General features: G+C 44.5%; 1 protein-coding gene across 4 annotated transcripts in view; it reads left to right on the top strand.

Moving 5' to 3' along the window:
• Nucleotides 1-23,429, top strand: part of FAM135B (family with sequence similarity 135 member B) — a 219,138-nt gene that overhangs the window by 91,159 nt on the left and 104,550 nt on the right. For all 4 annotated transcript variants that reach the window (XM_033076038.2, XM_033076055.2, XM_033076045.2 and 1 more), the window contains one exon: nucleotides 8,786-8,881. In XM_033076038.2, the coding sequence (XP_032931929.1) occupies nucleotides 8,805-8,881 (77 nt within the window). In that variant the 5' untranslated portion in view covers nucleotides 8,786-8,804. The remainder of the gene's footprint in view (nucleotides 1-8,785; nucleotides 8,882-23,429) is intronic.

Below are 23,429 nucleotides of genomic sequence, written 5' to 3'. Positions count from 1 at the left end.
CTTGTTGAGGCTACTCTTTCCATTTCAGGCCTGAGCTGGTACGAAGGTGTCACTGTCAGTGGAGGGCCATGGAGGGGCGGCAAGTCTGACACAGACAATCTTCGTGTCCGTGTGACTGTGCCGCTGTGGGGCAGTGAATGCCCTCCCTCCAGGCTGGCCACTTGTCTCCCTGTTGGTCTCTGTGAGGTGTCCTCTCTGGGAACTGGTCTGTCCCCATGGAGGGGCATGATGGTCACCAAAGTGACCTCCGCTGCTGCCTGCGGCAGCCTCTGGGGCTCCTGTGGGAAGCAGAAGGAAGTATAGAATGGAGGTGGCTTTTCAGGCTCGCTGTCCCCTCTCATGATGCAACCCCAGGCCTGGCCCCAAAGCAGGTGCTGACCATGGCATCCAAACTGGGCTGTGTTCCCAGCTGCACTCGCTGTCTCTGAGGCATTCCTTCACCCGGGCCTGGCTGGCACCAGCTCCTCCCCAGAGCAAGGCCTGGTGCCAGGCCTGGCTGGCAGTCTCTGCCCCCAGCCCTCCCCGAGTTCCCGCTGCAGCCTCTCCCTCCATCCCCATCCCTCACCTGTCGCCGCTTGTACAGCAGCGGCTGCCCCTCACGGGACCAGCACTGGGCATTTCCTTCCTCTCTCTTTGACATTTTGGCAGTGCTCTGACAAACACTTGCCAATGCACCCAAGAGAGCTGCTTCCTCCTGAGAAGCTGCTACCTCTTCGGAGAGCTGCTCTCATGGGAGTGGCAACATGAGGGGTTTGGCCCTACAAGAGGCCTCTGTGTCACCACATGGATTTGTGTCACAATGGCCTCTGGGCATGATGCAGCCCTGTGTCACAAAGGCCTGGTGGGCACAGCTCCCCCACTCCCGTCATGGAGAGACATGGAGACCGCCTGGTCACAAAGGCGTTTTTTAGGCCTTTCCCCTCAACTTTGCCTGTGCCTGTTCCTTTCACAGTGACATACAGTTCTCCCTTTTTTCACCTTGTGTGTTCCTCACCAAACATCCTCATAGAAGCCTTATTCCCTGCCAAACTGCTTTTCCCAGCCAGCCCACCATGTGTCCCACCCCTTGGCCTTCACCTCATGTAGAAAGAGAATCAGGAACGCAAAAGCTCTGTTAACACTTCATCTGGACCCTAATTGTAAAAGACAATTAAAAGTGTTTGTTTACAAAGTTTAACAACAAAGGGGCGACAAGGAAAATCTCCATTCTCTAATGGGTGTGGTGTGCATATGGGTACAAAGGATTCTGTAAAGGTTGAGGTACTGAATGCCTCTTTTGCCTCAGTCTTTGGCCAGCAGACCAGTTCTCCAGAGGACAAGCAAACAGGGACAGGGAGCAGAGCAGAGGCCCTGTAATCCAGGAGGAAATTATTAGTGACCTGCAGAGCCATTGAGACACTGACAAGTCTATGGGGCTGGCCAGGAGTCCCCAGGGGGTGCTGAGGTAGCCGGCGGCCGGGCTCACAAAGCTGCTCTTTGTCCTTTTTTATCAGTCCTGGACAGACACGAGGTCCCACCTGGCTGGAGGTGCCAAATGTCACTGCCATGCCCAAGCAGGGCTGCAGAGAGGATGAGGGGATCTTCCGACGTGTCACCCTGATCTCAGGGCCCAGCAAGGTTCTGGAGCAGATCATGGTGAGGGGATCACACGGCCCACAGGAGACAGCTGAGGAGTCCGGCCCAATCAGTGTGGATTTAGGGATGGCAGGTCCTGCCTTAGCAACCTGATGTCCTTTGAAGTGTGGGTGACCCGCCACAGGGCTGAGGGACAAGCGGTGGATGGAGTCTCTGTGCACTTGAGCCAAACCTTGATTCTATTTCCAACAGCACATTCCTGAAAAATGTATCAGCCCTGGGCTTGTGCAGGGGCTCAGTTTGCTGGATTAAGAACTGTCACAATGGCTGTGTCCAGAGTGGTGGGGAATGATCCTGCATCCAGTTGGCATCCAGTCAGTAGTTGTGTCCCCTGGGCCCAGTCCTGTTTAGTGTCTGACCTGTTGATGTGGCCAAGGGCACTGAGGGTACCTTCAGTAGTAAATTTGTGATGACTCCAAGGTGGGTGGGAGTGTCAATGTGCTGGAGGGAAAGAAGGCTCTGGAGGGTGATGTGGACAGGCTGGATGTATGCTGTGAGGCTAGAGGAGAGAGGATGAAGAAGAGCCAGGCCTGAGTCCTGCCCCCATGTTCCAAAAATTCCCTGCAGTGCCCCAAGCTGGGGGAAGAGGGGCTGGAAGGCTGCTCAGTCGAAAAGGCTTTGGGGGTGCTGGCTGTAAATGGTCAAATATGAGCCAGCATGTGCCCAGGTGGGCAAGGAGGCCAGTGGCTTCCTGGCCTTCTGTGGCAGCACTAGTGTGGCCAGCAGTACCAGGGTGGTGATTGTCCCTCTGTGCTGGACACTGGGGAGGCCACACCTCAAGTGCTGTGTCCAGATGTGTGCCCCTGTGGAGATGCAGTTTGTGAGAGTTGCCTCTGCCTGAATCAAGGTGCCAACAAGACCATCTACAAGTCAACAATGGGGATTTTATTTAACCATGAATGTGGGGTAGAGGGATAGAAAGGAGCAGGAAAGAGATGGGTGAGACAGTAAAAGGGGATGAGGGAGAGATGAAGCAGAAGACAACACAAGATCCTAGGATCTAGCAAGGTTCCATCAGCCCTTCATGTGCTTGGTGTCCCAGTGGTTTTTTGGAGCAATGCAGCTCAGGCCTAAAGTCAGTTCTTGTGGGATTCTTCAGCGCTGTTGCCCTTTGTCAGCCAGCTCTCCCTGACCAGGCTGCCTTGCTGTTGGCTAGGGGGGGATGGGCTGGGGCCCACAGCTGGACCTACATTTTGCAAGTGGTTTCCTCAGGCTGATCAGTCATCCTTGGGGATCTTCCTGGTCCTGGCCCTGGGCTCACTCCTGTGGCTGCCCCCTGAGGAAGGTGAAGGATAGGAGCCGGCGCAGAGCCCGCCGGGCCCTCTTGGCCCTGGAGCGCCATGGCCGTGGGGCCGGGGGCTGCGGGACGACTGCGCTGCCGGCGGGGCCAGCAGGAACGATGTAAGGCAGGGCCTGGGCAGGCTCTGGGCAAGGCCCTGCTGGTGCCCCAGCTCTGCACGGCTGCTCCTGGGGAGGGGCGGCCTGGGCACAGCTAGCCTGCATCCGTGATGCACCGGCTTCGTCCGCTGCATTGGCAGGTGATGTGCAGACCTCAGACATCTACGGGTCTTTGGGCAGTGCCCTGGAGAGAGATTGGATGTGCTCCTCCTCGCTGGAATCCCTGTCCTGAGGGGAAGGTGCTGCCTCTGCTTCTGTGTCTTGCAGTGGGAGAGACAACATGCTCTTGGGGTCACTGTCCCTCTTTGCTGCCGCTGCTCTGTCCTGGAGCTCTTCTTCCTCCCACTGTTCCAGGAGCTCATTTAAAAAAGCATCAGGGGCTTGTGAGTTGGCAGAGGCAGCACACAGGTTCACCCACAGGTCAGGAGGTGCCATCTCTGCAGTGTCCTCTCCTGCAGAGCCTTTGGTTGTGCCCAAAGTGCTGTGTGGCCCCTGGGAGCCTGCAGCAAGTTCCAGGGTGTCACTTGACCCCTTCCTGAGTACACATCCTTCTTTGTCTTTTGCTGGGTGAACCCATGCACTCTGTGGCTCTCTGTCCCTCTCTCCTGCAGCTTTTCTGTCAGGGAGCTCTTCTTGGTCCCTGTCTTCCAGGAGCTCCTTGACGAGAGCATCGCAGGACAGGGAGTGATCAGAGGCAGGGCCCAGCTCATCGAAGAGCTGGTCAAGAGACACACCCTCGGAGTGCTCTGGTGTATCTGCTGCAGCATTTTTGATCACACTAGATGTGTTCTGTGGCTCTGAGGGGCCTGCAGCTACCTCCAGGTTGGGGCTTGGTGGATCCTGGAGGATGCAGCTGGACCTGGAGGGGCTTTCTGTGTTGTCCACAGAGGAGATGATGGCTCTGAACATCTCGTCATAGGCTTTGTCTTCCAGCTCCTCTGTCATTTTACAGATCCGCTGGTACAGCAGTGGCTGCCACTCACGGGGCAGGCCTTGAGCGTTCGCCTTCTGCATCTTTGACATCTTCTCTGTGCTTTGGCAAGCACTGGCCACAATCACACAGGAAACTGCTGCCTCCTCAGAAGCTGCTCTCGTGAGGATGGTCACGTCTGGCATTTATAGCACCCCCTCTGCCTGAATCAATGTGCCAAGGAGACAATATATCAAAGTTAACAATTTTATTTAAAAATAAACGTGGAGTAGAGACGTAGGGGTGGAAAAGAGGAGGGTGAGAAGGAAACAGGGAAATATCTGGACCTGGAGTCCTCATGGTGAGTGGGTGACTTTGGGCATTGCAATGGTTGTGGCGCTGGGCTCACTCCTCTGGCTGCCCCCTGAGGCAGCTGAAGGAGAGGAGCCGGCGCAGAGCCCGCCGGGCCCTCTTGGCCATGGAGCGCCATGGCCGTGGGGCCGGGGGCTGCGGGATGGTGCACTGCCGGTGGGGCCAGCAGGAACACTGCGTGCCAGGGCCTGGGCAGGCACCGGGCAAGCCCGAGCCCTGCAGGGTTGCTCGTGGGGAGGGGCGGCCTGGGCACAGCCATCCTGCATCTATGATGCATCTTCCTCATCTGCTGCATCATCAGGTGATGTGCAGACCTCAGACATTTTTGATTCTTTGGGCAGTGCCATGGAGAGAGATTGGATGTGCCCCTCATCTCTGGGATCGCTGTCCTGACGGGAAGGTGCTGCCTCTGCTTCTGTGTCTTGCAATGGGAGAGACAACACGCTCTCTGTCTCACTGTCCCTCTCTGCTGCTGCTGCTCTGTCCTGGAGCTCTTCTTGCTCCCACTGTTCCAGGAGCTCATTTAGAAGAGTATCAGAGGCTGCTGAGTCAGCAGAGGCAGCACACAGGTTTGCCACAGGTCAAGAGGTGCCATCTCTGCGGTTTCCTCTCCTGCAGAGCCTTTGGTTGTGCCCAAAGTGCTGTGTGGCCCCTGGGAGCCTGCAGCAAGTTCCAGGGTGTCACTTGACCCCTTCCTGAGTACACATCCTTCTTTCTCTTGTGGTACATGAACCCATGCACTCTGTGGCTCTCTGACCCTCTCTCCTGCAGCTTTTCTGTCAGGGAGCTCTTCTTGGTCCCTGTCTTCCAGGAACCCCTTGACGAGAGCATCACAGGACAGGGAGTGATCAGAGGCAGGGTCCAGCTCATCCAAGAGCTGGTCAAGAGACACACCCTCGGAGTGTTCTGGTGCCTCTGCTGCAGCGTTTTTGAACACGCTGGATGTCCTTTGTGGCTCTGAGGGGCCTGCAGCTGCCTCCAGGTTGGGGCTTGGTGGATCCTGGAGGATGCAGCTGGACCTGGAGGGGCTTTCTGTGTTGTCCACAGAGGAGATGATGGCTCTGAACATCTTGTCATAGGCTTTGTCTTCCAGTTCCTCTGTCATTTTACGGATCCGCTGGATCTTGGCCTCCTCATCCTGTGGGCACAGCTGCTCACGAGGCACTGTTTGCTGGGCTGGCCGCTGAATTCCCTCCCACTTTGGGCAGGCAATGAACCACTTGGAGGTTCTCCAGGTGGATGTGACAGGCCTGTTCGCACGGAGTTGGGGGCCCAGGTCTCTAAACAGGTCACTGCTGGTGTCTCCCCCAGGCCCTCCCTGCACCTTGATGAGCTCCACTTTTTTGGAGTGCCCCAGGTGGTTCCACGCCAGCTGGGTCCCAGTGCCGATGTGCACACCACGTGTGGGTTGCACAGGTGGCAGGCAAAGGCTCTGCCTTGTTCCCAGCCCATAGCGTTTGTACAGCAGTGGCTGCCACTCACGGGGCTGGCCGTGAGCGTTCGCCTTCTGCTGCTTTGACATCTTCTCTGTGCTTTGCCTAACACTGGCCACGAGCACGCAGGAAACTGCTGCCTCCTCAGAAGCTGCTGTGTCCTCAGAAGCTGCTGTCCTGAATGTGGCCACTGCTGGTTTTTACAGCCCTCAGGGGTCATGACATGGTGCTGCGTTACAATGGCCTCTGAGCGTGATGCCACCGATTGTCACTACGGCCTGGTGGCCATGCCTTGTCCCTGTGGCCTGGTGCATTCCATAGAGATGCCCCTTTTCACCAAGGCCGCCTTATATTTCTTTGGCCATCGACTTTGCCTACGCTTGTTCTTCTCCCAATGATCTCAGCTCTGTCTTGTCCCACCTTGTTTTTCTCCTCTAAACATCTCCTAAGAAGCTCTGTGCCACGCCAAAGTGTTATTCCCACCCAGCCCACAATGTCTCCCAGCAAATTATCTTGGATAGTGCTGCTCCTGGATGGTGATAGAAGGTGCTGCTCCCGGGCTGCCTCTTCCTGTGTTTTTTGGGGTGGGAAGCAGATCCCTTGGACACTTCTATGTGATGGCTCTGCCCAGCAGGAAGGGAAAGAACTGGAGACAAAGATAAGAGAAGGATTCAAGTAGAGCAAGGACTAGGTCCTGCCCTTGTGTCCTGACAGGGCGGGGCCAGAGTGGCTGGAAGGTTGCTCAGTGGCAAAGGCCCTGGGGGTGCTGAGTGACAGTGGCCAAATGTGAGCCAACGTGTGCCCAGGGCTGCAAGGAGGCCAGTGGCCTTGTGGTCTTCTGTGTCAGCTCTAGTGTGGCCAGCAGGACCAGGGCAGTGATTTGTCCCTCTGTGCTGGGCACTGGGGAGGCCACACCTCGAGTGCTGAGTGCAGATGTGTGCCCCTGTGGAGATGCAATTAGTGAGAGATGCCTCTGCCTGAATCAAGGTGCCAAGGAGACCATGTATCAAACTTAACAATGAGAATTTTATTTACAATATATGTGGAGTAAAGAGATATGGATGGGAAGGAGGAGGGTGAGAAGGAAAGAGGGAAGTCCTAGGAGGAGCATCTGAGGGAGCTGGGGGTGTTTAGCCTGGAGAAGAGGAGGCTCAGGGGTGTGACCTCATCTCTCTACAGCTCCCTGACAGGCAGGTGCAGCAGGCTGGGGTCAGTCTCTGCTGCAGCAGACAAGGGGACACAGCCTTGAGCTGCACCAGGGGAGGTTTGTGCTGGACATTAGGAAGAAAGTGTGGCTGAGCCCTGGAATGGGCTGCCAGGAGGTGGTGAGTGTCCCTGGAGGTGTTCAAGCAAAGACCAGGTGTGGCACTCAGGGCCTTGTTCTGGTTGGCAAGGTGGTGTTAGGTCATCAGTTGGACTCATGATCTCAAGGGTCTTTTCCAACCTAGTTTATTCTGTGATTCTTTGACAAGAAATAGAGTTTGAATATCTTCAGCACACCCAAATCATGGCTGACACAAGCTAATGTAGAGTTCCTTACTTCAGAGGCATATCAGATGTGTGGTTTAGCAATTGTCTTCGTCTTTCTCACAGTTATACACATATATTACATGTATTTTATATCACATTATTGTCATTCCAAAGTTTGAGGATGGTGAGTGAAAAATTAATAATCTTTTAACTCTGGAATGAGATCTTTTTGAAAAACTGTAGTGCTTAAGATGATAGCCAGAAAAAAAACCCCTTAGTTTAAAGTAATCAGGGTAATAAGCCAGTCAGTTGGAAAATTACTAATCAGGAGCAAGCCTTGAGAAAGCTAAAGCCTAATGCTTATCTGAGGATTTCATGTATCAAAATCTTCTTCACTCCTGCTTCATTAAAGGACACGGTCAAATCTATGAGGGCCATGAAAATTATTGATTAACACCTCTGGAGAAATTTTTAACTTTGCATCTGAGCTACATATCCCTTTAAAGCCCTGCATGTCTCAGAAAGGGGAATTGTTAAGAGCCCTGACATGGGTCTTCCTCAGAGACTGCACTTGGCTGCTGTCAAACAACAACTGAAATGTTGCTTATGAATGTGTTAATGAAAAAAATTTAATCTTTATCCTCTTATTGATCCTACAGAAAATTTCCAGGCAGCTTGGCAGATTGCCAGAAGTACACTTGCTGGGGATGGGGGGGAGAAGGAGGGAAGGGCAAAAAATAATTGAAAATCCATCTGAAAGCTGCAGAAGTCCTTGGCTTGCCTCTCTTATAATTAGGGAAATGTTAAGGACCTACACTTGTGTATTAAATAGAGCTGGTTTGGAAAGTTACTTCCTTGAGTGAGGCATGACCTCCTGAGCTCCCTTCCTACCTGAATTATTCTATGATTCAATAAGCACATGAGATGTACTATGTAAATGGCTGTAATGTGTCAAAATCTTGATCCCACTGTTGTGGCCTATTAGGTGTCATGACTGTCATCATTTTCTTTAAAAGAATATCTTCCACTCATTAATATTTAAATTATTCATATTCCCTTAGAAGCTTGCCTTCTGGGACTTTATTTAAGTCATAGGAGGGGTCAAAAGCAAGAGAAATCTGAATTCTGCTCTTATCTATCTAGGGTTCTTGTCTTTTTGGCCTGTGCTTTTACAGAAATGAGCTGTGCTGACCCTGGAAATCTGCCATTTCATAAAATGAGAAGGAAAAAAAATCAATTTCCCATACAAGAGTAGCAAGAGAGTTAATTAAAATTTGCTTTGAGATTCTTGCACATAATATGTTATTTACTTTTTGCTTCTTATACTTTTCATAATATTATCATTCTGTCCTTAATTAGACTTCTTAGCTCTCTTAATTACTGCTTTGATCTGGCTTTTAGTGAGTTTTCCTGACAATGGAGCCAGATGATGTCATTGTAAGATATCAGTCGCTTTCAAGCTTTGCATGGACCCAGAGGTGCCAACTGAAATGAAATTATCTATTCATAGATTTGTTAAGCAAAATACTTCAAATGTTCACAATGTCTTTATATATGTGTTGTTTAGGTGATGACCTGAAAAAACCATGTCTGAGGTTCAGGGAACGGTCGAGTTTTCTGTGGAGCTACACAAATTCCACAATGTGGACCTCTTCCAGAGGGGGTGAGTTGATGTTTCCCTTAATTCACAGCTGACAACAGAGGAGCAGCTTACAGAAAAGAGTTAAATTGCAAAACAGGTTCTTTTCTGCCAAGTGCAGTTATATTTCATGCAATCTCCAGGGCAGAGAAGGATGTCATTGGGCTTTCATTGCTGTCAAGGAAGATCAATGTACATTGCTTTCACTATAAACTCAGACTGACTGACTTGTTTTTGCAATACAATGTTGTAATGTTCCAAATTATTTTAAGCCCCTGTTCAGATATAAGTACAATGGCTGTTTTAAATGCTTCTGGACTGGTTTTGAGTCTCCATGGTAAATAATAGCTGCATTGAATTATAATGCAAACAATTTCATTTTAAGGCCATAAATCTAATGACCATATTTTTTAAATGAAATTTAGCAGAATCCCACCATTTCAGAAGGGAAAATGAATACTCATATTTGTCTAAAACTCTGCTTCTGGTGGCCACACTGATTTTTCACATCCCTGTAATTTAGAAGAACATGTACAGCAATGGTCTAGTTAAACTTTTGCCTCTAGTATTTTTGCACCACTCTACCTAGTAGTTTTTTAACAACCTGATGGCTGTGGAGAAGCCTGGCCAGGTGTGAGTTGTTCAGCTTGCATATTGCACCCCACAGGTGTTCTTCAGTAAAGAAAAATTAGACAAAGAAACACTTTTGGCGGAGACAGGACTCTCAGGTCAAAAGAATGTACTTCATTGAAAACAGTGGGTCTAGAGGAATATTATTTTCTTTTGCCTACCAAAACTGATGCTTACAGAACACTACATGTTCTCTTTCAAGCCTTAGCTTGGGCACAGAGGTGGTTCACAGCTGATTTGTCTATCTCAAGCACCATTTCCCTCATGAAAACCAGGGAATTGTTTCAGGTATTGGGATGGATTAGGTAGAGCTGTTTCCATCAGTACAGAGGCATTTTGTTATTTGATTTACTTTGATGAACTGTGTGGGAAAAATGCTAGGAACTTGAATGAAGGAAACACAGCTTTATTTGGTTTTAACAGCTGGCATCTGTCATTCTGTTGCTCTCTCTAAGAGAATATCCACCAACTTTTTCTTAGAGAGTATTCTGACTATGTCAAGTACTGGTGTCAAACTGAAAAAGAAACCTCTATGCTTGAGCTGTTTGGTTTATCCAAACTATTAAAAAAAATCTCATGTGCATTCTGATTCTTATGATATCAGAAGACATAGCTACAGATTATTTTTTTCTTGGTTTTTGGTGATCACTGTAATGTCTTTGATGTTTTTCACAACTGAAAATCCACTCCCATCTGTGGGCCATGTGATGCTTTGAACTTAGACAACAGGGTGTTCAGAGGTTAGCCAGGAATCTTTCCATGTTTCAGTGTGATGACCTGCCTGTTTTTTTTCTTGTATTGGTCTGATTTTGCATTCAATCATTCCTGTGAAATGCTTTCCTTGGCTTTGACAGTCAGATCAAATCTCTGGTGTGGGGGTAAGCCTAGCACTAACACAGATAATAAATTCAGCTGTCACACTAATGAGTTCCTAATTACCTTTGCTTTTTTCCCCACTGGTACTTAACTTGCTTTAGTGATTAATATTCCAAACACATGATACTATAGGTTATACTGCATTAATTTGTTTGCAGTAATTTTTCTTTCCATGTATCCTGCACAATATTACATTTACTTCCTTTCCATCTTTTTAACCTTTATATTTCCAACAAAATCCTTGTGTCTCATATTTGCTGGTCACCATCCTCTGGCTGATTTCGTCTGCTCAGCAGGGCCTTTCACTGTAGCATGAATGTGTGAAAAGAAAGAGTTGAGCTTGCCAGATTTCGTTTTAACTTGGGCACACTTTTAATTTTGACATTTTTATACTGCCATTGTTGATATTCACTATAGACATCTGGGATATCTTGTGGTCTCCACAGATGAGAGTGTGGTAGAATTAAGAATGATGGGTATTTTCTATTTAACTAACATTGTTTTTCTCTGAGTGACTTGTAAATTGAATCAATATCATTCTGTCCTGATGAAGGTCAGAAAGGTGATTTATGAAGTGTTGTCTATCAGAAAAGCAGAGAAATTGAAATTCGTCTTAATTTCTGTGGGAACCCAACATGCTGTATTTTTTTAACCTCAAAACCATGCAAAAAAATGAAGAGCATTAATAATAATTTATATAATCTATTTTTTCCTCCTAATATTTTGGCACAAAGACAAAATAAAAAATCATAATAAAAACCCCGAATATGCCCACAAATACAGAATAGTCCTGCTCCTGTATGCCTAACTAACAAGGCTGAAATTTCTGGTCTGAGCTTGGCAGCTGCAGAAATAAGGGCAACACTTCCCAAAACACTTAGTCTTGGCTAGCTGTCCTTCTGAAGGCATTGCCCTTTGGGAGAGTGTGGCTGTGCCAACCACGAGTCTTTTCAAGAGGAGCACTCCATTCAAATAAAGGAATGAATAAATCAACATGATTTAGGAAGAATCAGCCCTTCTGGAACCATTAGGTAATAGTTAATCAAGCTTGATTAAGGACATGATCTGCTGTCCATAAGTCACAGAGTCAAAGTGCTTTAAAATGCTAGGCTGCCAGTAATGGCCCTGTTCTATTTTTAGTTTTGCTGGATGCTATTTTGAAATCTGTATGCATGCACAGCCAGGTGCCCCTCAACCTCCTCATGAAAAATGGAAGCTTCTTAAATTATTTGAACTACAACTTCTGCTATTGGAATAATGTTTCTTTACCTGTATGAATTGTTACTATATAAAAATCGGTATTTTTTTGGTGAGTATTTGTCATGGTTTTATGGCATTTGGCAAATATATATCAGGAACAGTCAGTAAATTATGTGTTGCAGGTAGTTTGGTCAGTTACTGTTAAATATATCTTCTTCTGGAGCACAAATATAACCCTGTCAGTATTTATAGACATCAAAGATTAAATGCTGCACCCTGTAGGTGCTGCTACAGGGGAAGAAAACCTTTTTTTTTGGTCAAACCAAAGGTTTTGCAATGCTGCTTGATGCCAGAGTTTTAAAGGTTGATCATAAGTAATGCAATTTCTGGAAGGAAAAACATTTTTGAGTTTTCCGTCTTTAATTCTTTCCATCATGTGCTGCTTAATAACTGGTGACATTTTCTCTAGTGAAATTAGCTAACTGATTCTGATTTTCCTTAATAGAGTAGGAAATAAAATTATCCCTGACTGCCAGAGATCAATTAATTGATTCGTCTGGTTCTGTCAGAAGCAATCCTTCTGCACCTTTTTTTCTTAAAGCTTTTCAAAATCTATTTGACTGAGGAAAAAAAATGAACCCCACAACTACTGCATTCACAGGGTGAATAATAGTTGGAAATTGTGAGGAAAAAGAGGGCACAAAGAAGGTGAAATAGTGACTGACCAGTGGTAGGATTCTGGCAATGATGTATCATAAAACTCGGACCAAGGTGAGTCACTGGTTACTGATCACAGGGCTGAATCAACTGCTTGTCTTCTCAATCCTCAAATTCCAGGCTGCAGTTTGTAAGTGTCTGACACTTACACTGGTGGTTTATGTGTGTGAAGGGTGGTGATGATTAAAAATAAGTGGAAAAGTGAAGTCCAGTTTCTTCTAAAAGGAATGCACCTTTGCCCTGGAGAAAGGATCAGTGGTTTCAGAGCTTGCAAAACCCCACAAGGATCAAACCAAGATCAATAGCACTCAGAGCTGCTGGAAAGAAGATCTTCTGGCTTAGCAGACTAAGCTTTTGTGTGGCAAAACATCCCTGTTAACTTCCAGATGGACAACTGGGCTTCAGTGTACTTAGCCATGAATTCATTCCCTTAGAGACAAAATGCAGCAGCTCCTTTTCCCAACAAAATGGGGTTCAGCAATCCATCAGGGCCTCTCGTGTCAGATGATACATGAAAAATACACATTGTGTTCAGAGGTTCAGACCTTATTTCTCAGAGTCTTTGAGGGACAGTGTCAGAATATATGTAAAAAATATGGTTTGAAAGTGTAGGACAGAAGTAAATCTTATTTGTTCATAAAAATATGCATTTCTTCAGACTTCTCACCTGTAATGAAATACAAATCACTTTGGGAGTGTAAATCTGTCATTTTAAAAATACTTGCCTAGTGCATTTATGATGCATGAATTCTCTTTATTATAAATAAAGAAAAAAAGGGGGACAAATAAAAGGAAGTGGGCTTGTAAGCATTGTAAAGTGATGGAAGTGATGCCTTTTTGGAATCATAAGTGCTGTCCCTTGGAACAGATGCATTGAAAGAACTGACTTCTTTCTTGCCATGATGACATACTTTCTTCACTTGAATTAAAAAAAGAAGCAAGCACAAAACCCTTCAGGAGTCAGGGACTCAGTCATGGTCATGCAGTGATAGCTGAGAACCTACTGAACTGACAAGATGGAGCAATCCAAAGCCATGAAAGTAGCTGCAGCAGTGCAGGTGTGCATGAAGCTAAAGATCAGAGTCCTGAAGCGTAGCAAATGGCAACTTCATCAAAATCCTGAATGATAGGTTATTGTCATGACAGCTGTTGAAGACAATTTTCTCATTTGGTTAATGAGTATAGCCATCTTTAATTTCTAGGCACTCTGTGTCTGCTGAAGAGAGTTGGGAAGTTCTGTCCTTGTGGTAGGGAGGAGACATTGAAAATAAATGGAGGTGAGGCTGTTCTGCAGGTGAAGAGCAGCACCTCAGCAAACTCCATTGACAAGTAATTGGTTGGTCAGTGGAAAGTAGGGTGCTCTTGTATCTGGAAATTATCTTTCTCCTTTAAATAAGCAATACTCTAGCTTACCAAACCTAAATGCATTAGGAAACTGTTCTGTGTCACTTGGTCCCCTATAGACAACTGTCTAACCCAGGCAATATCACAGAATTAGTACAAATTCAGATATAAGGGGCCTGGACAGATACTTAAGGCCTTGGGATAATGCTTTACATACTAGTTAGTGATTGTTTTTTACACACTGTTCCCAGCAATCATTAATACAGAGTGAAAACCAGGCATGTGCAGTGTCAGAGGGAAAATTCTGGACAGCACAGTAATTTGAAACAAACACATGTTGGAGAGCCCAGAAATGTTAAAGCAAACTGAGAGCTTCTGAGAACTCCAAATGTCGTCTTGCCACTCCTCAACCCATATGGTCCAGGCTTCACCACTTGTTCTGCTCCCACTTGGCACCCATTCAACACAACATGAGCTGTCTGAGTCATATGTTGAGAAAGAATGTGCTCAGTTTACTTCAGCCACCCTTTGCACATGGGATAACAACTGTTTCTCTCTTGGTCATGAGCACTAGAGTGATAACTAGTCATTAAAACGACTTACTAAAAAGTGCACACTGCACAACACTCAGCAAATTGTCCTCTCTTCATGGGCACATCCGAGGGGAAAAAAAAGTATGTTTTAGTGAATCAATACATTCACTTCCTATCTCTCTTTCTGATCCTGGCCTTGTTAGACTAGTCCCTGGTTTTCCCCACCTGCAGAAAATAAACAACTGGGACTTAAGAAAGACATTTTGAAAGATCAGTAAATGCTGCAAAGCAATTTCTGATCCAAAGATAAAAGGTGGTGATACTTACAGAGAGAACAGTTTGGTATAGATACTCTGGCATCCAGGTGGGAAGCTTTGTACACGCCAGGAAAATTCATAAATCAGAGGTAAGGATAGAGACAGAAAAGGCATTCTGCTTGCTCCTGGAAGACAAACATTAAAATATATCATATAGACAGTACTAGCCAAGAGGAATGTCATGCAAACAGATGGGATCCACTCTCCTAGGAAATAAAGTGCAGGCTGTGATGTTAGATTAAAATCTTGGGAAAAAAAATTGAGTTAAAAAGAAAAAAACAAAATTAAACTTTTGGGATTTAGCCAGATTTTAATGCTCATCAGCCATTAACCTAGAAGACAGTTCATTCTATCATCTGAAACATTAAAAATTGACTATTATAAGATTTTCTTTAAAGCTCTTGATGTCTAATTTGGCACTGCCTTTCCCATTTCTTATGAATCCAATTCATAAAATAAAAAATATTTCTATATGCAGAGATCTTAAATTTCAAGTATCATCCCCTAGAGTATCACAGAGTGGCTTTGATCCCTCTTAAGTTCTGCTAATCAAATGTATTAATCTAATGGACTAAATGTATATCTTAGAAGTGAATTTCTACTTGAATCAATAGATTTTATAAAAAAAGTAGCTGCTCTTTGTTCATAGGCCTTAGAAGCATGTGATCTTCATTGATACATTTGGATCAGTTTTATCCTCTATCTCCTTAATGAATTGATGACACAAGCCCCATAAATTCTTACATTGTGTCGTTAAGGGCAGCATTGAAAATTGAGCTCCTCCAGAATGGGACACACTTATTGAGGAACTGGACACAGTGACATCAAGACTTAAGGCATGGAGCACTGCATGCAGCTGAAAAGCAGAAGCTAATTTTATTAGCAAACCACATTTCTCAGCTGAAATCACTTATTAATGATAATCAAGTAAATCTGTTTTGTGCTGTAAACAGCCAGGTGAATTACTGGTGACCATCGTCCTGGTGATAAATCACTAAAACAATGCTTACTTCATGGGCTGAAACTGAGTGCAGAAAGCAGCTGCACAGCTTCATTGTTGTTTCTATGCTGAGGAAGACTATGGTCATAGTCATCCTAGAGTCAAGGAATGTTGGAAGGGAGCTTCTGTGGTCTTCAGTCCAATACCTGCTTAAAGCAGGAATTGTTGAATTCAGACCAAGTTACTCAAGGCCATGTCCAGCCCCATCTTGAAATTTCCAAGGATAGAGATTCCCCAGACTCTGGAGAACAAAGTTCAAACAAATTTCAGAGCTTGAGTGTAATCAGAGGATTTTACTTTCTCCCTAGCTGCTCTCCTAAGAGCTTGTCCTGTATTTAAAGACAGGATTTGCTGCTCGTGGTCACTCCATACTTTCCCTAGGAATATACACAGTGGGTGCCACACAGCCATGGGATGGTTTGGGTTGGAAGGGACCTTGAAGACCATCTAATTCCTACCCTCCTATGTAACCATGCGATAACAAATTCCAAATTCAGGTAAATTCAGCTGCCTCTATTAGTTGTTGTTTGCAGAGTGCATGGGAGAGGAAAAGTGCCAGAAGAGCTAAAAACACCACAATCACCCTCACATGAAAACTTGGAGAATGAATTCTTATTCCCTAAAAAATTGCACGCAAGGGGCAAAATGGGTTTTTTGAAGCATTTCATAATTATTTTATTACCAGACCTTCTCATTCACTAATGTCTGGCGCTCTCTCTTGTTTAGAATAATTGCCCTGACACAGTCTATGCCAGTGCCATGTTTCTGGCTTGTTCTAGTTAAGATCAGTGCTTTAAAACTGTGTCACTTCACTTGTTCTTAAGTAATAAAATGTTGCAGCACATACACATAAATCCTTTCACAAGCCTGAGGGCTTAGGCTTCCTCCCACAACTTACACATACAAAGAGCTGAGTGATTCCCAGCAGCAGACATGGGTCCATCTGTAACTCTCTGAGTTAGGAACTCTAGTCAACATCTCAGGTGTAGCTGTGTATAAACAGAAATCATGTGAGGTGAGATTGAAGCTACTTTCTGACATAATTTGCTCAGAAAGTTATCAAAGCAGCAATATAAATGTCATTTGAACTGGGGTGATATTTGATTTCCTCAGAGGAGATAGTGTGTAGATATTAAGGGGCCAAGGTTTAATTTTTGGCCAGCCAAATGCAACATTTAGGCCAGCTTGGGGATTTTTTTTTTTTGGCATTACATCAGTGCTTGCAAAGAACACACTTCCTTTCCACTCCTCTATCACTGATTAACAACAATGAATTGTTTAATAAGTGAATGGAACCTGGATTTAGTATTTTTAAAATACATTTTTTTTAAACTGTTACATATTTAATTGTTTTGGGGTATAACATGTCATAGCAACTGTGAGCATTCAAAGATTAAATGTAAATAGTACAAGACCTTGTCAAATTGCCTCACTCCAGGAAATTGGTTTTTAAAGAAAGGGGAAGGAGGGAAAAAAACCCATAGACATTACTAAAGACTCAAATACAAACTCTTTAGTTAAAACACATACATAAACATGTACATAAACACAAGTGACAAACTTTTGCGTTTTTGTTAAATCCCACACTGTATGAGATTTTTATATTATACTCATCACTAATATCTGAATAACCCTGAGTAGCATTAGATGAAGAAAAAACCCCACACCAGTATTTTCTCTCACTGTTATGTCCCTGATGCACATTTTTCTCAGAGAGGAGGCACTGCCTGATGTCCAGGAGATGTGGTTCAGCTCTGTTTCCCTGTCCTGGATTTGAAGCAATCCTGTCCCTTGGCAATACTGTTCATGCACTTCATTGCCCTTTGTAAGGTGCATTTTAATGCAACTGTTCCAAGCTGGAATACAGATTCTGACTATTGCTATTTGTTGGAATGAGTAGTGAGTTTGGAAAATTACTTAAGGTGGGTTTGAACAACCTCTTAGCTTATCACCTATTATCTACAAACATGGGAGTATTAATAATATATCAGAAGATTGTTCTTTTAGGATACAATTACAAATGCTCAGATGGTGTGATAGTAGAAAATATAACTGTCTATGGGAAAGGTTTGTTCTGACTTCCATTTATCAGGTATCTTTGTAGTCAGCTTAAAATATCCCAAAGTCTAATTTTCAGAATGGAAAACTACACACAATCTCTTGATCAGATCCTTTTAAGATGGCTTATGCTGTCAACTCAAAATAGTTACTCTTTTTTTTTGACATGTAATCCTTTAGAGTTTCCTTGCTGTATTAACTGTTTTTGGAACTGTCTAATTCTATGGATGCAATTAAGCTATATGGTGTATATGCTGCAGACAGGGTGCACTCAAGATGCAATGAAAAAAACAGTTGTCATTTGTCCTTGGATTAATGGAGTTCAGTATATTGTGTGTCTGGATAGGAAGACTTCTTCTAGCACTTTAATTACTTAATGTGCTTGCTGCAGCAAAAGTACTTTAACAAACACAAATCAATTTCTCCCATCAATCCACGTCCACTTTGTTACAGTGGAACATTAATTCATTTGTGGGGATAACATCTGCCAATAAAAGGTATTACAAATGAAATGCAGCTGAAAAATGAACTGTTGTTCAGTAATCTCTTGTTCCTGTTTGGCTGTGCATGATAAATCTTTATAAGGATGTCTTGCAACAAATGAGAAGTCAGTTTATAAGTGACTTTTTGGAGTGGTGTGTGCAACCAAAACTCACCACAAATACTGATAAAGCTGTGGATTTAAAATTTATTTTGTAATTTTTTTTTTTACTATTTAAAGTAATCTCTTTGGTTTAGATATTTTCAGGACTCACAAGATAAACTTTGTGAAGCAGTGGAAAGAGTTAAGTTGATGCAATAGACCCTCTAGACCTTGAAGAAAGGCTGGGTGTGAAGATTCTTAGACAGGAGCAGCCCTGGGTAGTTCAATCACTTAAAAACTTTGTAAAGAAAGAATGCTAAATTGTAGAATAACTTGTGTTTGGGACCTCCAAGCTCATCTTTTTCCAACAGCCCTGCCATGGACAGGAACACCTTCTACTGTCCCAGGTTGCTCAGGGCCACATCCAGCCTGGCCTGGAACATTTCAAGGGATGGGGCATCCACAGCTTTTGTGAGCAACCTGTGCCAGGACTTCACCACCCTCTGAGTAAAGAATTTCTTCTTAATATCTAATCTAAATCTCTCCTCCTTTGTTTTAAATCCCATATCCTGTCTATCTGCTGGTGTATAAAATCCCTAATTCTCTTATAAGCCCCCATTACACACTGGAAGGTTGCAGTGGGGTCTCCTGGAGCCTTGTCTTCTCAGGGCTGAACAATTTCTAACTTATCATCTTGCCAGTAAAAAGACATTAAAATTTCCCCCTGTTCTCAAGTCCTAATGCTTCCCACCTTGGAGGCAAAGCTGGATTATTCTTGACCTGCTGCTCTACTTCAGGAATCTGCAGAACTTATTTGATGATCAAGCCTGTTAGGATGGTCCAATCCCAAGATTACCCTTGTGTCAGATAATAGCCTTAATTTTTTAAGATTCTCTGCTAGCCAAATTAGCAAGGTGCAAAATCCACTGAGCTCAGGCACTGAAAGTCCTGCAAAAATTAAGGATAATAGAGAAGCTGTAAAAGGGAGCCAGTGAGACTTTAATTCTGTAAGGTAGATGGCAAATCCATGAGTGACCTGGATGGCCAGACTGACTGAACCCTTGACTCCAAGCTGGTGGTGAGGTGGACGTGTCAGGAGGGACTTGGACATGCTGGAACAGCAGGCAACAGCAACTGTGAAGTTTGACAAACACAAGTGCAGGGTCCCAGCCCTGGAGTGACAGAACCAAAGACCTGACCTCTGAGGAATGTCAGAAGGAGATCTCACTGAAGGTTTCATCTCCCTGAAGGTTTCATCTCCCTGGAGAGGGGAAAGCTCAGGGGAAATCTCATCACAGTATTGCAAAGAGGACACACTGTCTCTTCACAAGGAGCCACATGGAGAAGACAAAGGGCAATTTACACCAGAAAAGGTTTCATCCCTTATAAGAAAGAAAGTTTTTGCAGTAGAATAATCATTCACTGGAACAACCTCAGGGTTGGGTCATTGTAGAGTCCCCATCTCTGGAGTTTTTCCAGATGTGACTGATCTAGACAAGGCTGCTGGAGGATGCCCTCCTGGCTTCCATTTCCATGAGGGGCTGAATTGGATTATCTTTTGAGGTCACTTCCATTCCGTGATTCTGTGACTCTATGAAGAGTATATTTCTGTGGATCCTGGTGGGAGATAAGTGTGGGTTTCAGTTCTGTTTTGGAAATCACCCCCCCTCATACCAAGAGCAGATTTGCAAACAACTTGGAGGCTTTACTGCAGCAAAGACAAGTGGCTGCAAACTCTTGGTGTTTTCAAAATTTGGTGGCAGCTCAGGTGGACACATCATCATTTTTCTCTACTGCTGTGTGTTCAGTATTGCTCTGATTCTAATATTTTGTCTGTGAATAATTTCATCTGGGACAAAATTTCTGAAACACAAGGTTTTGTGAATTATTACATTATTAATATTTTTAGGATTAGCTCAAAGATGAGATCAGAGCTTGAGCAGAGGGGACAGATTCATGATACGATTTGGAATGAAAACTCTTTTCACCTTTCTGTATAGATTTTCTGTAAAGGACTGAGGACTCATATTGACAAAAAAACATTGTGAAGAGGTTTCAGTGTAGTTGTTAGTGCTGAATCTATTCAGCAGAAAATGGGATTTTCATCTCTAGAGCTGTCAGGCTTGTGCCAGCACTGAGTGTGCTTTCAGAAGAGAGTATTCATCCTTCTTGGTAGAGGGGGAAGTGTCCCTTCTATGCTGCCAGCATTTCAATGAGAAATAGAGGTGAATTTTGGTAAGATTCCCACATTTAGGAATGAGTTTTGTTTCTGTGGGGTGAGTGGGTAGACAAAGAGATCACCCATTTCCTGAGAAAGGTTAGGAGAGAAAATGTGATGCAGACATATTATCATGAATCTGTCTCTTGAAACTGCTGGACAAGGAAAGCTGAAGGGTCACCGTGCAGGAGCTGGGGACAGCAGGGAGGGGCTCTGTGGGGCTGCACCAGCAGGACACAGTCCCTGGGCAAGGGGCTGGAGGAGCTGGGAGTGAAGGAGTAAGGTTGAGATTGGGAAAAAGGCAGGAAGAGGAGACAGGAAGCAGAGAATGTGGCTGGCTGAACCTCAAAAAAAAAGTAGTTGATGCAGGGAAAGTGGTTTATTTTTGTTTATCAGCCTACTCTGGTTTTAAATAGAAATAAATAATTTTCCCCAACCATGTCTATTTTCCCTGTGAGGGAAAGTGGGAAGTGCTCTCTCTATCTTTATCTCGAGCCAAGAATATTTTTGTTTTCCTTTCTCCCCCTGTTCTCTTGAGGCAGGGGAGTGAGGGAGCTGCAGCTGACCGAGTTCAACCCACAACACTCAGGTCCCTCTCCAGGTGTGCATTCTCTGACCAAAGCTGAGTGATGGTGGAAGTCCTGTGCTTTTCCTGTACCTCTGTCACTTCAGCTGTAATATCTCCTAATTTTTACTGATCAAATTATCCCAGTATTGTTCTATGTTTTCTAATAAGAACTGCAATCTCTCTTTTGTCACTGGTGCTTCCTGTTCTGCCTCCAATGGTTCCTTTAGCACTTGATCAGAAATGCCTTCTGCAGGTAGCCTTGTCTTATATCATCCAATTTAAACTGTAAAGCAGACATCTGAATCTGGTTATTGTACTGTTGCTGTTGTAATCTTTCTTCATTCTCTTTTAATTCTCTTACCACTTTCTTAATTCTTTGTAGCTGTTGCTCCAACCAACCTACAGTCTCTAAGACCTCCTTACTTCTATTCTCCAGTTCTTGCATGTGTGCTACCAGTTTTCCTATTTCTTTGTCAGAGGCTGTAAATTCTTGATGGTTTTGTTCCTTTCCTAATAAAAAAAAAAATTGTACTTATCAATCCTCCATTTTATTTATGCTTGCAAAAATTCTACCTTGTATTCTGTAAGCATTCCAGAAGTCTTTGATGTTACTCCTAAGTTTTAGCTGTTCTTCCAATTCCTTAATTTCTTGCACCCCATTAAATTTGGTTTGTCCACCAATTGCCACTTTTTTTTCAAGCTGTTTTTCAAGGACTAGAATTTGATTTCTTAGATATACAGACTCCAACAATTACTTACCTAAGTCCTGGTTTCCTTGCAGTTATTGTCCATGTTCTGGTCCTGTTTTATCATTTGAGAGGGCAAACTCAAATGGTCCTTTCCTATCTGACACTGAAGCTCTAATTTGCCCTTTTCTAAAAATTCTACTTCCAGTCCTAGAAAGAAATTACAACAGGAGCACATCACTTTCTTTTCTTGTGGAGTTGTTCAGGCTGTGTGAAACATCCAAAAAACGATGTTTTGTACAAACATGCTTTTGCTCCACATTTTATTCTGACACTGAAAAGTGCCCACATTTCCTAGCTATTCTTTGAGTGCTTTTTTTTCTGATTCTGTACTGAAGTCTTTAGTCTTTCAGAATAGGAAATGCTGCTTGTTTCTTTGTTTGTTTTTCAGTTTCTTTATTTGCTACATGTATGACACAGACACATCAATCTCTGTTTACATCTCACAGGGGTTACCCTCATGAATAAATCTGTCTGTCTGAATTAAGAACATTATTTTGAAAAGAAATGGACCATTGCAATCCCCTTCTCTTTAACAGGAGAACATTGTAATGAGTTCTAGGAATCAGGATCCAAAAGAGAACAGGATCAAACTCCTCTCTGGAACCCACCTGAGGCACCTTAGGAAATGACTGTTGGTGTTCAAGGAGCGTCTGGATGATGCTCTCAGTCATGTGGATTAGTTTTAGTTGGTCCTATGAGTGACTTGGACTCAATGATTTCTTGGACTCAGTGATGGGTCCCTTCCCACTTGAGCTATTTTATGATAGTGAGTTGAATGAAAAAACATACTCCTCTCAAAATACCCCAGAACAAATAAAGCTGCACTTCAGCAGAAACTACTGAAGCAGTGTCTTTGCACTTCTGAGAAAGTGAATCTGTTTTCTGACCTTAAGAATTGAGCTGGACCAAGATAGAAATGCTGAATTCTGTATTTGTCTTTGCTGTGGCACTGATCAGCCACCCCTGGGCTCAGTTTCACTCAGCTCTGCATTCCCCTGGGAATGTGCTGTGTGCTCCTGCCAGATGCTCCCACCTTGCACCTGCTGATGCACCTGAGCAGGGCACAGGCAGGTGTTGGGTCAGGAGGGACTGTAACCCCAGACTGCTTTGGGACACAGGTGGCAGTGACTGTGAATTCCCCTTGGGCTCCACAAATGTCAGGCCTTAGTGGAGGCACCTTCCAATTTCAGTGAGGTGATGCAGCTCCTCTCTTGTTCTGAAGGTTGAAAGTGAGCCCAGTGATGGCAGATCAGTAGCAGAGCAATGGCTCTGGGATCACGGACCTGGAGACCACCCTGCAGCTGTGAGAGGTACAGGCATAGCCATGAGACAAAACAGGTCTGAGAGCACACAGCTTGACCTGTCTGCACAGCTTTGTTCCACCACAGCAAGTGTTCAGCCTGCATGAGAATTCCTGGTATTTGAGCTGACCAATTCAGCAGAATTTAGGGATCTGCTGTGTGTGTAAGTAAAGTGACTTGTCCTGGGAATGTGATTCACTCTGTGCCAGGTCACACTGCATCTCCCCTTTGCTCATTTCCCTCAAGTTCCTTCTTTTGGAATCTAATTCAGGATAAGATACTCATCTTTTGTATTCATTTGAGATTGGACAATTTCTAGGCTCTGAACAAAGTGAAAGTCTCTCCTTTCTGCTGGATTAGACATTGTGTCCCCAGTAGTTTGCACCTTTGTTTAAAGGTCACTTTGGCTTTCAACCTTCTGAGATGTGGATAAAAAATGGCACCATTTTTACAGCAACAGCTTCTGAGAAGCCATTTC

Source organism: Catharus ustulatus, chromosome 1 (genome assembly GCF_009819885.2).
Source record: "Catharus ustulatus isolate bCatUst1 chromosome 1, bCatUst1.pri.v2, whole genome shotgun sequence".
In the NCBI taxonomy this organism is placed as follows: Eukaryota; Metazoa; Chordata; class Aves; order Passeriformes; family Turdidae; genus Catharus; species Catharus ustulatus.
This window is presented reverse-complemented; position numbering and strand designations above follow the sequence as displayed.